General features: G+C 35.7%; 1 protein-coding gene across 24 annotated transcripts; it reads right to left on the reverse strand.

Annotated features, from left to right (window-relative positions):
• Positions 1 to 759: 759 nt before the first annotated feature.
• LOC118264085 (zinc finger protein 569) lies at positions 760 to 14,461 on the reverse strand. 24 transcript variants are annotated; one of them, XM_050704660.1, is made up of 22 exons: positions 14,025 to 14,460; positions 13,731 to 13,949; positions 12,579 to 12,741; positions 11,899 to 12,083; positions 11,314 to 11,388; positions 10,530 to 10,682; positions 9,966 to 10,172; positions 9,390 to 9,569; positions 8,600 to 8,736; positions 8,420 to 8,517; positions 8,192 to 8,330; positions 7,847 to 7,998; positions 6,934 to 7,101; positions 6,278 to 6,505; positions 6,002 to 6,182; positions 4,698 to 4,865; positions 4,079 to 4,246; positions 3,631 to 3,798; positions 3,274 to 3,440; positions 3,044 to 3,188; positions 2,873 to 2,957; positions 760 to 2,568 (listed from the first exon to the last, which is right to left on the reverse strand). In XM_050704660.1, exons 1-22 carry the CDS (start codon positions 14,082 to 14,084, stop codon positions 2,416 to 2,418), a joined length of 3,399 nt encoding a protein of 1,132 aa, XP_050560617.1. In that variant the 5' UTR covers positions 14,085 to 14,460; the 3' UTR covers positions 760 to 2,415. The 24 variants fall into 24 exon arrangements, with proteins under 24 accessions (XP_050560617.1, XP_050560621.1, XP_050560614.1 ...); XM_050704664.1 differs by having other exon boundaries at positions 11,959 to 12,080; positions 13,731 to 13,955; positions 14,025 to 14,459; XM_050704657.1 differs by having other exon boundaries at positions 11,899 to 12,080; positions 13,731 to 13,955; positions 14,025 to 14,459.
• Between the last annotated feature and the right edge of the window lie 100 nt (positions 14,462 to 14,561).

A 14,561-nucleotide genomic window follows, 5' to 3' on the forward strand; every position in this document is an offset into this window, starting at 1 on the left:
CGACGCCAAAAGTAGATTTTACGTTATAGTCGTGCATCTGCCTACCCCTTCGTGAATTAAGGCATGGACGTTCAATTTATACCAGTATTAGGGCAATCAGTTAGAATCAATCTAAGGGCGCCTTCAAATTAGCCGCAAAGAACCGCGCGGTGACAACGCGGCTGCAGCGCTGCCGTCGCGCAATGCACACTAGGTACTTCGCGCAATGCACACTAGGTACTTCGCGCAATGCACACTAGGTACTTCGCGGAATGCACACTAGGTACTTCGCGCAATGCACACTAGGTACTTCGCGCAATGCACACTAGGTACTTCGCGCAATGCACACTAGGTACTTCGCGCAATGCACACTAGGTACTTCGCGCAATGCACACTAGGTACTTCGCGCAATGCACACTAGGTACTTCGCGCAATGCACACTAGGTACTTCGCGCAATGCACACTAGGTACTTCGCGCAATCACCTGTAAATACTAGATTAATTCTTCGATTTTGTGAAAAGTAAATCGATCGTCATCCTTGTTGCGCACAGTGCCGGCGTTAGGGGGGGGCGAGATGGGCCGATGGCCCAGGGCGACAAAGTCTGGGGGACGCCAATAAAATTAAAAACTACTACTAACACTTGATATTGCTTCCCTCAAGTGGGCGCCACATTATTTCCGCCCGGGGTGTCAGTGGCCCTTACACCGGTACTGGTTGCGCAGATCTGCTGGTAAGTGCGCAGTACGAGTAATGTTAATAACGAAATGAAATACAAGTATTTAGTTTCATTTTTTAATCTCATTCATATCAAATTACTGAACATAATTTAGATTTTAGTACATACTATTGTGTCTAAGGAATTAATTTTCCTATAAAATATAAATTAGCGTGGCACCATTGAAGATAAGTTACCCTTTGGCTGTTATATAAATTACCTATCTCAATGATTCATCGCACCTTATAAAGAAAATCTTTCTATTATAACACGATTCTGAATCGTTTTCTCAGCTTGCCATAAGATTTATCAATCCAGCCAAATACTAACATAAATGATATTTTATTAGTCTTAAATTTGCTACAGATTTGATACAACTATGTGATTAAAACTAATTATGTACACGTAGATACAGGCTATTTTATTTATAATATTTTATTACAAGCGGCGTGTTTACAATAATCACGGAAGTGATTATAACACCACTTCTCGTGCGCATAGTTAAGCTAAGCGATACGATCACCACTTACATACATTTACCTCTATACATAATGTTATAAAGTTATAACAGATTTATCACACTTGTACTGTACATGGCAAAGAATATTTATACTAAGCTGGACACAATTTATACAGGCGATATTCATTGGAAATTATCGCCCACTCAAAATTAGCTATTGGTATATACAACCAAAATAAAACTTTTTTTTTGTATAATCTTGGGAGTCGCAAGAGGGTTATAGCATTTATTCTACACTCTCGCTTTGATCTCTGGTCCCTGTTCGTAATTCGAGAAACTCATTTTACAATAATTTATAAAATATATTTCTTCATAAAATGAGATTGCATTAAAATTCCGTTTGGGAAATTAGGTATTAAGATAAAAACCATATAATTAATAAGTATACAAGTACTGTGTGGTACTTAGTATTTTTTCATGTGTATTTTCTAATATTCAATCAAAACGGAATGTGATTTTTTTCAATATTTGATGGTTAACTTTAAAAATAATTAAAAAACAACTAAAAGTTACTGCCACAAATAGCTCAGAAAAATATAAAAAAAAAAACAAAATGTTAATATGGTAACCACTAAAAACTAACAGATTAGAATTAGATGTGCATAGAGTATGGAAAAATGATATAAACAAAACAGACTGAAAATAGAATTGCTTAACTATGGTAAAAAATAATAATTATCTATATTTAACTGCGCTTGAATTTTTAACAAGTGGGTTTAAATATACTTTGAAATCTTTATAATTAATGGCTGTATACATACATTTATTTAATTAGAACTGTGAACTATTAATAACATAACATTATCTTTACATGGCTCTAGTTTTATATTATGTACAAAATATAATTACATTATAATTTATGTATAACTAATTCCTTGATATATGTGATTAACTTCAAAAACATACTCAAATTTAATCCTTGGAGTCTTTCTATCACTATTTAACTGTAAAATTAATAATGATTATGCACCAGAATATCTACAAAAAATGAAAAAGAAAGAAACAAACTTAATAAGGATTTAGAATAAAGTATGATAAAGTCGTCAACAACTTTAGAAATTCAGTAAGCACTGTCAGTCCATTGTCTTTAGGCTCTCACTGTCCTGTAATCTCTAGCTAATGGCGGTTAGGCGGCGTTAGCTCTGTCAGAGACATTGCTGCGTGGCTTCCTCGAGCGTGGGCAGAGAGAGGGCCGTATGCTAGTAGTTGACGGTGACGGGGTGGTGCGCCAGCGTGGCCCCGGCGTGGTGCGTGGCGCCCACGGCGTGCGTGTACGTGGCGCCCACCGCGCCGCCCGCCGCGCTCGGCGCGCCCACCGCGCTCACTGCGCCTACGCTGGGCGCGCGAACTTGCTGCAAATTATATTTTACATTTAGTTTACAGTACAGAATCAAGCGTTACTTTGCAGAATTCCGTAACACACAAATACTAGAGGAAAAATATTGAAAATTTTCGTGGTGCAGCTGTTGACATGTTTCATGTATGGTTTTATTCTATCCCTGGTGCTTGTGTCTTTATTTGCAGTCTGTATCACGATGCAAAATCATGTACTTCTCAATGGAATTAACAATAGACATTTTCTCTTACTATTTCACACCTAGAACAAATTTCACTACAATTACATTATTCATGAATACTGCATAAAAGAATACTTACTTGATTATTTGTGATCATAACAGTAGGCGTATTTGGTTGAGTCTGTGGAACATTTGTCTCTGCTGGTCTCGCTTCAACTGTAGCTCTGTGGCAAATAAACATGTTATATTAATACTTGCATTGTTTGTTCTAAAGATATGCCTTTCTACAAATACACAGTGAAATACAAACCTGACTTCATGTTTTCTTTCAGTTCTTTCTGGTTCCACTTTGATACATGTGTTGCCTTTATTACAGTCTTCGGTTTCAGTAGATGTTTCGGCGGGATTTGACTCCACCCACTCAGGATGTGTTAGTCGATGTGATACTAAGTGACCTGTAATTTAATATATATAGTTTAGCTCAAAGTGGGTGGAAAAGACAGATAAGTATGAGAAAATTCTGTATTAAGAATAAGGTACCTTTACAGAGGAAAACTTTAGAACAGATTTCACATCGGTACTGTTTGTTAGAAGCATTTGCATTGTTCTTGTTATGTGACCGTTCATGGAATAATAAGTTGCCTTTCAATGGGAAAGACTTGCCGCATTCGCCGCAACTGAATGGACGTTCACCACAGCTGTGGGACCTAAAAATAAGGAAATCTCTATTAGATACAACTAGACACAACTCAGAAATTGCATGGAAATAAAAATAATGTCTCTTATATACATAACTTGCATGGGAATCTATACTCAAAAAATCTGATTGTTACTTCTTTTAAACTCTCCTATAAGAACAATGTTAATTGAAAATTCAAATATGATTATTTTATTTACCTCATGTGTGTAACCAGTTGTTCTTTTCTAGTGAACTGCTTGGAGCAGACCTTGCAGGAGTGAGAGGAGTCACCAGTGTGCTGTTTCATGTGGTTAGTCAGGTGCTCCTTACGTGTAAACGTCTTTTGGCAAAAGTCGCAGCGATGTGGAGACTCTCCAGTGTGAATTCTAATAATCAGAATTGAAGAATTTGATTAAACATTTTTTAATATTGATAATACATATTATGTAGTTATATACGACCTGCTACAACACTATCACAACATTAAACACAAAAATCATCATTCAATAAAGTGCAAATAAAAATAAGCAACTAAGGGCTTCTACATAAAACAGTGTGCTGATCTATTTGTCAATTTAGTCACGGCAGCAGTGAAATCACCAATATACCTAGTTCCTTATAACAAACAGGCAATCAAGTCTGAAAAGGTCAATTGGGATTACATACCTCACATGGTTTGTCAGGTGTTCTTTCCTGGAATATGTTTTTGTGCAGAATGGACATTTGTGCGGCGTCTCTCCCGTGTGAAGGTTCACGTGGTTCGTGAGGTGCTCCTTACGAGAGAACGACTTTGAACAGTACGTACACTTGAACGGAGTCTCGCCCGTGTGTTGCCTGCAAACAACGTGCGTGTTAGCTTCCCGAAAGTTTAATGTATCTCTTTTTTTACGTTCGTCTTCAAATAACGTTCGATTAATTGGGGCTTTATTTTACAAGATTTTTTAATTTTTTAAATGAGTTTTCTCCGAAAGGGAATTGTAATGGCGTGGCTTCAAATTATTTGCCAGCCTTGAAAATTAGTGTCAGACTCAAATCCCAAGAAATGTGTAAGGGCTATACAGGCAGACTTCGTTCAAGCGTTAAGAGCTCTACTGATACACCAAGATACAGCACAGCGCGTTGTATAAAATAGCAAAATTATCAAAACATCTAAACAAAATAATATAATACGATTACGTTTAATATTACTAGATGAACACGTACTTCGGGTCTTCAGTCGGCTGAGATCTGCTGTCCTAAAGATAGTAGAAATAAAACAAGGAAACAATGTGGTTTGTTTACATACCGAATGTGGTTAACGAGGTGTTCTTTCCTGGTGAAGCTCTTGCTGCAGTAGGAGCAGGCGTGCGGCGTGACGCCGGTGTGTTGCCGAATGTGGTTGTTGAGGTGTTCCTTGCGCGCGAAGGCCCGCGGGCAGTACGTACACTTGTGTGGCGTTTCTCCCGTGTGCTGTCTGCGCAACAGAGTACATTCCGATTCCAAAAAAGGAAATTAGTAACATGCCAATTAGTGCTACCGTTGTTGCTACGGTAAGGATGGAAGGGAATTTTAGAATAATTTTCCTAAATCGGAATGCACAATGCTGTGCTACGTTAATGTAAGGGAAACCTCACACAAATGCCGTCTGAGATTTATCTAGTGTCCAAATAGTGTAATATAAGGGAATTCTAATGCGAGTGTGCATTACAACTATTGTTATAATGTAGACTTTATGAAATCAGGGAAAACCGCTTATAACTGCGGTGAAAAGATGAAAATTCGTGAAAAACTAGAATACGTTTTCAATTTGAGGTGATATAAATATAAGGAAATAGACGTAAATAAATCGTCTGATGATTATTATACTAATTTCATAAATGGTATTGAAAATCATTTGGCGTTTTGCCCTTTGGGATCTTTTACTAAAAATATCATTTTGGTCTCGAAATAATAAATTATAAGCAAATTCATCTCTGCTACGAAAGGTGTTTAGAGACTCATAATCTCGAGTTACTAACGCAGTACGACATTGTGAAATGTAAACATCCATATAATTATGTTTACTCTTTTGGTTTCCAAATAATGTTATATTAAAAATAAACTTGTCTTGAGATAATGAATTGTACTATCTCTGTTTCAAATCAATTTTAACAATCTTACTTCACTAAGTTATAATTATATTATCATACCAATCATTAAGAAAGAAGGTTTAGACTATATTCATGCGACTAAGTAATAGAGACATGCGTCTAAGGCGGGTGGAGGGGTTCAATTACTCTACAACAGACGGTCTATAGTACTGCGAACTGTGACAATATTGGCAGTAGATTGTAGCACAGCATTGTATGTCAAAACTACAAAATAATTGGAGAAAACAAACTCACAGAAATTGGCATAGAAGAATAATTTAAACACCAAGGTACTTTGCGTCTAGAGTAAGTATAATCGAAGTAAATACAAAAAGCTAGACTCGGTAACAACAAATTCTAGAACTACGAATTGAATGTACGAAATTCATTGAACCATGTAATGAACATTATGGTTGAATGAATGTCGTTATTCTAGTCACAAAGTACAACATCAACATTCAATTACGGTAATGGAGCATACCTGACGTGATTGGTAAGATGCTCCTTCCTCGTGAACGACTTGGCGCAGTAGGAGCAGCGGTGTGGGGACTCGCCCGTATGCTGCCTCACATGGTTCGTCAAGTGCTCCTTGCGGGTGAACGACTTCGTGCAGAACGAGCACTTGTGGGGGGATTCACCAGTGTGCTGACGTACATGGTTCACTGAAACATAATATTCAAAGTTTAGCGATAACATAACTATAACGGAGATAACATCTGTATTCTAATAAGAGGTTGTAACAAGTAAAACCTATTACCAAGGTGATCTTTTCTTGTGAATGCTTTAGGGCAGTATCCACACTGGAAGGGCGTTTCTCCGGTGTGCTGCCGTACGTGGTTTACTAGATGTTCTCGGCGAGTGAAGGACTTGCTACAAAAGTTGCATCGGTGAGGCGACTCGCCCGTGTGTTGGCGGACGTGGTTCAACAAGTGCTCTTTACGAGTAAATGTCTTTGAACAGAAGTCGCAGCGATGCGGCGTCTCTCCTGAAATGGTTAAATAACACATTATTATTAACATAATACTATCACGTTCACAAGTTGTTAAATTATATTTCATGTTTCTCACGATGCAACACTGGTACAAGTGAAAGCAAACTCTTATTAAGTAAGGTTGCGTGTGGTATGTTTAGCGTAAGGTATTAAATGTAATATCAATTTACTAGTTGATTCCGATCGCATCCAACAAATGTTATTGATACACACATGAATCACACAAAATAACAATCCATAGAAGTTATAACCACACACAAATATGGATTAGAAAATTAACGTAAATAGATATCGGAAAATGCCAAGCCTGACACCAGGTGCAGTCCACAGGGTACCACAGAACAGCAACACAGGTGACAACAGAGTGGTTCGAGGATGTCTGTGACCTGCATCACTGGCTGGGGAAGGGAAACTATACTAACCCGTATGCCATAATATGTGATTGGTGAAGTGTTCCTTTCTCGTGAACGACTTGCCGCACAGTTCGCATCGGAACGGAGTATCATTTGTGTGAGATCGCATATGGTTCATTAAATGCTCCTTCCTAGTATACTTCTTGCCGCATATTGTACAATGGTGCGGCGTTTCACCTATGTGGGTGGAGCAGAAAATAAAATGTTAACATTCAATGATGCAACTATATTGCTCGAAACATTTAGTTTGTCTCTTTACTTTGAAATAATTGTCGTCTCCCTGAATTAATGTTAGTAGCAAGCTTAGATTACAATGGAATTTAAGGGAGATCGTATTAGTCAATATTGAATTAGTTACACAGTTAAACATCAAGTGTTGGATAGATAGTTGAATCATTCAATCATTTTTCTACTTTCTGCACCCCTGGATCGCCCATGGTACTGGTGCAGGCTTGGGTATTCCGTACAAAGAAAAGAAATTACGTTACAAACTAAAAATTCCGAAATAATTTCATAACATGATTCGTAATTATTGGTGATACTGTACAGTATCAGTGTTGTAAATATATTAAAGAGAAACAAATATTATAAGACATTTGTTTCTCTTTTAAATAGAAACAGATCCGAAATTAATACTTTTTAATTGTTAGTAGTCTTTACTCTTTCATATCTAACTAAAATCTGGAAAGGATCTGATTAGAATTCGGTTTTGAATATTACATCAATATTATAGATGTAATACATTCATAGTTTCCAAATACGAAATGTTAAAATAGCCGGCATGTTCACATATTGCTGTAGCAAAACATGTGGTAAACTGTTATCAGTTCATTTTTAATGTCAATAGAACATTGTCGGCTTTCGTTATCAGTTTGCAAATCAATATAACTGTCTGCCATTACTTTATAAATATTTTCCATACCTGTGTGCCACATAACGTGGTTCATAAAGTGCTCTTTCCTGGTGAAACTCTTCTTGCAAATATCACATCGATGCGGAGTTTCGCCCGTATGTTTACGAACGTGGTTGACCATGTGCTCTTTGCGGGTGAAAGTTTTCGCGCAGAATTCACATCTGTGTACGATTGGTAGGTTGTATTAAGTATTTATTTGTAGATACGTTAAAGAGGAAAATGCCTTGCATTACATACGAAAATAAGCCAAGGCATAAACATAAGCGAGAATTTTCACAACCAAGTGATTATTATTAGCAAGGTAGCTTCAAAAGTGATTAAGACTGGCTTATTTGTATGTCGACAAGTACTAACCTGTAAGGAGTTTCTCCAGTATGACTCCGAACGTGGTTGTCTAAATGTTCTTTCCGAGAGAATGTTTTGTGGCAAGTTGTGCAAGCATAGGGCTTATCCTGCGCCATCCTTTTGGCGTGCCTTTCGTTTGGATCTCCAGCTACATGAAATAAATTAAATGATTCGTTAAATTACAATGACACGGTATAATAAATGTAATTATAGTGAAAAATGATAACATATGCTCACCAAGATGGCATTTTCCATGTCGTGATAATTCAACTGGATTTGCAAATGCTGAACCGCAAACTTGACACGTGAATGGTTTACTTTCGCCGTGATAACGCCTGCATACACATAATTAGAATATTAGAACACTGAACACAGACTAAGTGTATGAAATAAATGGTAATGCTATTTTTACAATACCTATGAACAATAAGTTGATATCGGAACTGGAATATTTTCCCGCAGATATCACATGAGTGATGGCCTGGTGAGGACTCCGCTTCTGACATAGCTGCACTGGTGCCCGCCTCCACTTCCACTTCAACTTCACTGATCACCTAAAATAAACATTTATCATATTGTCACTAAATCATCACCATCATCGTTATATCAGCCACAAGAGGTCCACTGCTGAATATACGCCTCTCACAATGACCTCCAGATAGGCTGGTTGGAAGCAACTTGTAACCAGCAACTAAACGATATACTAATTTAAATTTATGGCTCATTCATAAGTCCCAGTGTGACTTGAAACTAGTAGAGAAAATCAAAGTCAAAGCATTTATTTCAATTAATCCTAAATTAGGCACTTTTGAAACGTCAAATTGAATTGTCCGTCAGTCTGTCTGTCAGTGAAACTAGGCGCTCTCAAATATGTAGTAGAATTCATAATTTTTTTTAATACTGCAGAATGGTAAGTCATCCATAGTAATTATTATTTAATTCGATTGATGTATATTTTGTTACATAATGATGTAACAAATGTGTAATGAAGCAGATGTGGACAATCATCATAAAAATATATTGAGGTACAAATAGATAAAAATATGGAATGGAAATGTTATGTGGTTATTGCAAACAATCATTCCATAAATCAGTCAAATGAATGAAAACAATTGTTCTTTAAAGCAATAAAAAAATATAGTATTAACCATTGTGTCATTGAAATAATTATTAAGTCTGGGTTATATAAATGTGTTTTCCACTATACCTTAGCTTGTTGTTGTTGCTGTTGGCCTTCTGAATTCAGTTTGCCGAAAACTTCATGGTAGGCTAGTAGTTGTGAGAGATCCTCTACATTAACTTTGTACATAGCATGCAGGTCATGTTCTGCTGCGCCGGCGGATATCTTCACAACTGCTCCTTCCATACCCATTGTTCCTACATTCTGCTAAAAAAGTTAATAGTTAATAATTATAATGAGCCCTGGTTGTGGTTTGAAATTGGTTGAGTCTTCTAAAAAAAGTTACGAGAACAATCTGTTTTTTTTTTAAGTTGTAAGCAATGGTGCAGACGGATCACCCGATATCAATCGCCGCTCATGGACGAATCATGGGGAATCGGGAATTGGGATGGAAGGCAATTGGGCCTCCGGTAACCTCACTCACACAACGAAACAGACGCAAGCGTTGTTTCACGTTGGTTTTCTGCGAGGCCGTGGTTTCACTCTTATATCATCTTAATTCTATTGTCAATATTTTATGTATGTATGTGTAAGGTAACTTATAAAAAATATCATATTTGAACAATTAGAAAAATATAAATTGTGTCTAGATAAATATCTTACCTTTAAATCTATTCCCTTAATGTCTTTTATATCAGTTGGAATAGCGAATTGTGTTGGATCTATTTTGTTGGCACTCTTCTCGTCTTTGACGATGAGTGGATCTGCTGCACTGGCTTCTATTGAGGTCGTACCGTCAGGGTTGTGGGTGACCAGGATATTCGCTGGCTCACCCGTCGCTTGTTCTATGCGTACTACGCTGTCTATTACCTAAGGAAAAAGGAAGATTTTTCATGTCGTCAATAAATCAAAAGAATATGTTTATTAAATTATTGACTAGATAAATTTTAAGTTTATTAGGTATCGTAGACGTTTTTGGTTCAGATATTAAGTCAATAAGTCTTCTCAAAAAATCTCTGCTATAGGAACATGATAAGCTCTAAGGGCTTCATCATGATAAGAGATTGCGAGCGTCCTTCAAAGCAGAGCAGGCGCATCGAATATGTTACATGAGTACAATGAACACGACGTAACATACGTGTGGTAAATCTTTTTACGGCGTATTATAAGGCCCTAAATGCAATACATACTAGTATTTGATACAAAAAGGTATTATTGTAAATGTACCTGTTGTCCTACAATTTGCTGTAATTGATGTACAGTAAGTGTATGGTCATTGGGCATCTTGATGGCCTCATGTAGTTCCTCCTTGTCAACCATTTTAGTGCCTGCTGGCTCCACCACTGTCACTATACCATCTTCGCTCACCGTCAGTTGAATCTGTTCAATAATTTAGAGATTTAGTTAAAAATTATTTAGATGACCTATAAAAAGAATATAGACACCACACATAGATTTTTAACCATCAACTATACAGAACTGTGTGGACAAACAAACATCTAGAAATAAGTGACAGATATAATAACTCTTCCAAACTAATAACATAATAATCTTGTAATGTTTTTATCTGTTATTAGGAATAATATATTACCTGTATATACCATGTGTACTTATGTTAATATTTTTACCTTTTCATTTGTGTTTTTCAACAACCATTTCATTTGTAATTTTAGTTGTTTTACAATATAAGTGTACTGTATGAGGTCTTTTAGGTGGCAAACCATAGGTAGTATTTATAGCAACTACTTAAGCTCAATAAATACAATAGATAGACTCAATCAATAATATAAGCTTCACGCATGAAGTAATATAAGAAAGCACAAACACAAATAAATTTAAATATGCATATTCTATATCTATCTCTTACCTCGCTGACTTGCTGCATGATGATAATATAAAGCAGCGTGAAGTATACCAATATTTAGTACAAGTGCATATATTATACAAGGAAGCGCATTTGAGAGAATAGCCATACTTATTATACAGATTAGTGAATGTAAACTGCACAAACCTGCTGATTGCTGTGTTCTGGTCGCGCTGTGGCCATCAGCTGCTGTTGCATTATGTGTTGTTGTGAATGATGACCCTAATTAAAACAAACATACACTTAAAACTCTTGTTTTTCATTCAAAATGAATAAAAAGAAAATACATTCCTTACAAGTAGTAAACTAACTCTTATGTACAATAGTAATAAAGATTAAAATAGACTTAACTACCATCATGCATATCAGAATGATCCCTACTTGTTAAATGGTAAGTATAAGTACATGCATTTCAACTAATGAATAGGTCTCTCTATACTGATATCAATCTACACAAATAAAAAATAAATCATGACTAATTATTTTCCAAGAAACCTTATAATAGAAACAGTTATATGTTTATAATCAAGTTCTTGTTAATTATTGACTTTTGACCTCCATCATGCAATAAGATATTTTTAGTAAAATTATTTATTACAAGAACACCATAAACTGTTTTGTTCTTTCGTTATGATAATTAAATTAATACTGAAAACTACTCCATGAGAATGATCTATGTCTATGTACTACACAATGCTGTTAGCATTCCCGCTAGTAAAGGGATTGAGTTACCACATGATTTACCATATCAATGTTATGGTGTTGAACAAATTCGACCCGGTTATTGGGTACCTGCTGATGAGTGGCCTGCCCTGCACTAACTGACACTTGGGCATTGCTGTTGGATGCCTGCGCTTGAGCCTGTGCCTGGGCAGCTGCCAACTCAGCCTGCTGCTGGTTATGGGCCACCAGAGCTTCTGGAAACAATTAACTTGTTAGTTTACAACTTAATGTATTGAATATTTTCTTTTTTTATATATAATATAAATGACAAAAAAATTACACTAATTTTCAATTAAAGTAAACAATAATATTCTGCAAAAAACTACACAGTATTTATGTTACGATGGGGTAAATAAACTACAATGCAGAACTATCCATTGCTTATTATTCAGCCCTTATCTCTATTCACCCCATTTTACATATTATCATGTATGCTATTTCAAATTCTTTAACATCAGATGAATAACTAACTGATGATGATAAATAAGTTTAACAAAACTCACTCCACATAGGAATCAAAGCACTTTAGGTTGGAAACCAACACACAATGCATGTTTTGTTATTAATATATTATCTGTTTAGATAACAGAGCAAGAGTTATCACAATTGACACATTTTGTATTGATTGAAGGTCACATACACAAATTGCCATGGAATTTTACTTCCTACTTTTATGAGTGAGCACTTACCATGTGTTTGCCCAGACTGTGTGGCAATAATCTGTGAGACTGGTATCTGTTGTCCACCTGGAGCTGACACTGTGACCTGAGACTGGCCTGCATGATGCCCAAGTATAATATTTGGATCACCATTCAGTATACTGGCATGAGCTTGCCCAAGATCCTGAAAACACTTCAATTTTGAGTAAAATATGGTAATGTCCTTTAACCTCCACACTTTTGTTTACTACATACAAGCCATGTTTCTAAAAGCAAATAATAACATTACTGCAATACGGCAATTTATCTTTCCCACCTTTTTGTCTGAGAAAAGAAATGTAAATTTATTTTATGATTTAGTCACATGTGCAATGTAGATAACTAATATGTTAACATGCACATTAGCTTTTTATAGTCTACTTATGAGAGTGTAAATTTAAGTGTAGAACCATGATAAATAAAGAACAGAAAATACAAACAATAATATTTATATGGCAATTCATAGTATCACTGTAATAACTAAAATTAGATAAAATTCATATGTAAATGAAGTGTTGTGTAATTAGATAAAATAATATTATTAATTACAGTGACAACTTGGTACTAAAATCCACTATTATAGGATTACTTTTGTATATCAGTTAGTTAGAATGAATACAGTATACAACTACAAGTTATATCTTTGCATGAGATCATCTGGTGACTGTATAACTAGTCAAAAGCAAAAACTCTGTGGTATTTATATATTTTAATGTCCATTAAAGCTGACACTGTTATTTCATTAATCAGCTAATTCATAAAAAATCTAATTGGTGTTTCTAGTTTCATTCTTCAGTTCATATTATTATGATTTTCCAACACTTAAATTCATTTTGTATCATGAAAATGTAGCTGTATGTAATCATACTAATATTGTAACAATTACTACAGTCCAGAGGTCTATCATGAGGTTAAAATAAACAGTGATTCAACTAAGTCAACAACACAATTTACATAAAATTAAGTTTGGCAGACATATGCTCAGTATAACAATGAGATGTTTAAATTAGCATTGTATTATGTTTTTATGCAATGATCCCATGATGACATTCTGACCTTTGGTTGATATTAAACTTTTTGCATGATCTTTTTTGTAAACCTAATCACATATATTTTTAACAACAAAACAACTCAAATCACTACCTGTACAGGTTTTCCATTCTCTATCCGGGCACCGGCAGGCAATCCGTACACAGACACTTGAGGTATTGGCCCAGGGAATAAATTTGTAAACACCCAATATTTTGCGACACTAGACAAAGCGACGTTCACTGCGGCAGAATTCACTCGTAAATCAGTGGCAGATGTCGTGGCTGGCAAGTTATTCTGCTGTTGTTGCTGTGTAGCTTGAACTCTTTGGCCCTGTGACTACAATCAAGTAAAATTAGTATCCCAACAAGAAAAAAAAATGCAAAAAAACTATCAAACCAATCGCACCTCCGAACTTCCCGGAGGCTGGCCACCACCCGTATTCATATTATGGTGTTCCTGATTCATGTTTAGTCCGTATGTTACAGTCAGATATAAACTTTCACTAAATTATTTACAAATACACAACATTTTCTAAACTTTGCGTATCGGCATTGTCATAATTTGACTGTCATCGAAATGGAGGCGCGGGGGACGCGACGGGCCGCCATTATGAAACTTAGCGCACAAAAACATTTTCTTCTAGAGTCCTTAGCGCAAGATTTTCGTTTCACAAATCATTAAAATCATCAAAGATGATAAAATTGTTGTAGTTAAACACCAGTAAATTAAACTAAATTAAAATTTGATCAATTTGGAATTAAAAGTTTTCGATAAAACACACATTTCCTCTTGCACATCAACGAACGAACGAAAGTTTTGTCACGGTCACAGCAGTACCAACATTGCAAAACAAATATAAATTAACGACTATGAAAATTAATCCAAAATTAAGATATAACGATTGTGTTAATTTCATTGTTGTTGTACCAGTTACATCAATAG

The sequence above is a fragment of the Spodoptera frugiperda genome, chromosome 26 (genome assembly GCF_023101765.2).
Source record: "Spodoptera frugiperda isolate SF20-4 chromosome 26, AGI-APGP_CSIRO_Sfru_2.0, whole genome shotgun sequence".
Lineage (NCBI taxonomy): Eukaryota > Metazoa > Arthropoda > Insecta > Lepidoptera > Noctuidae > Spodoptera > Spodoptera frugiperda.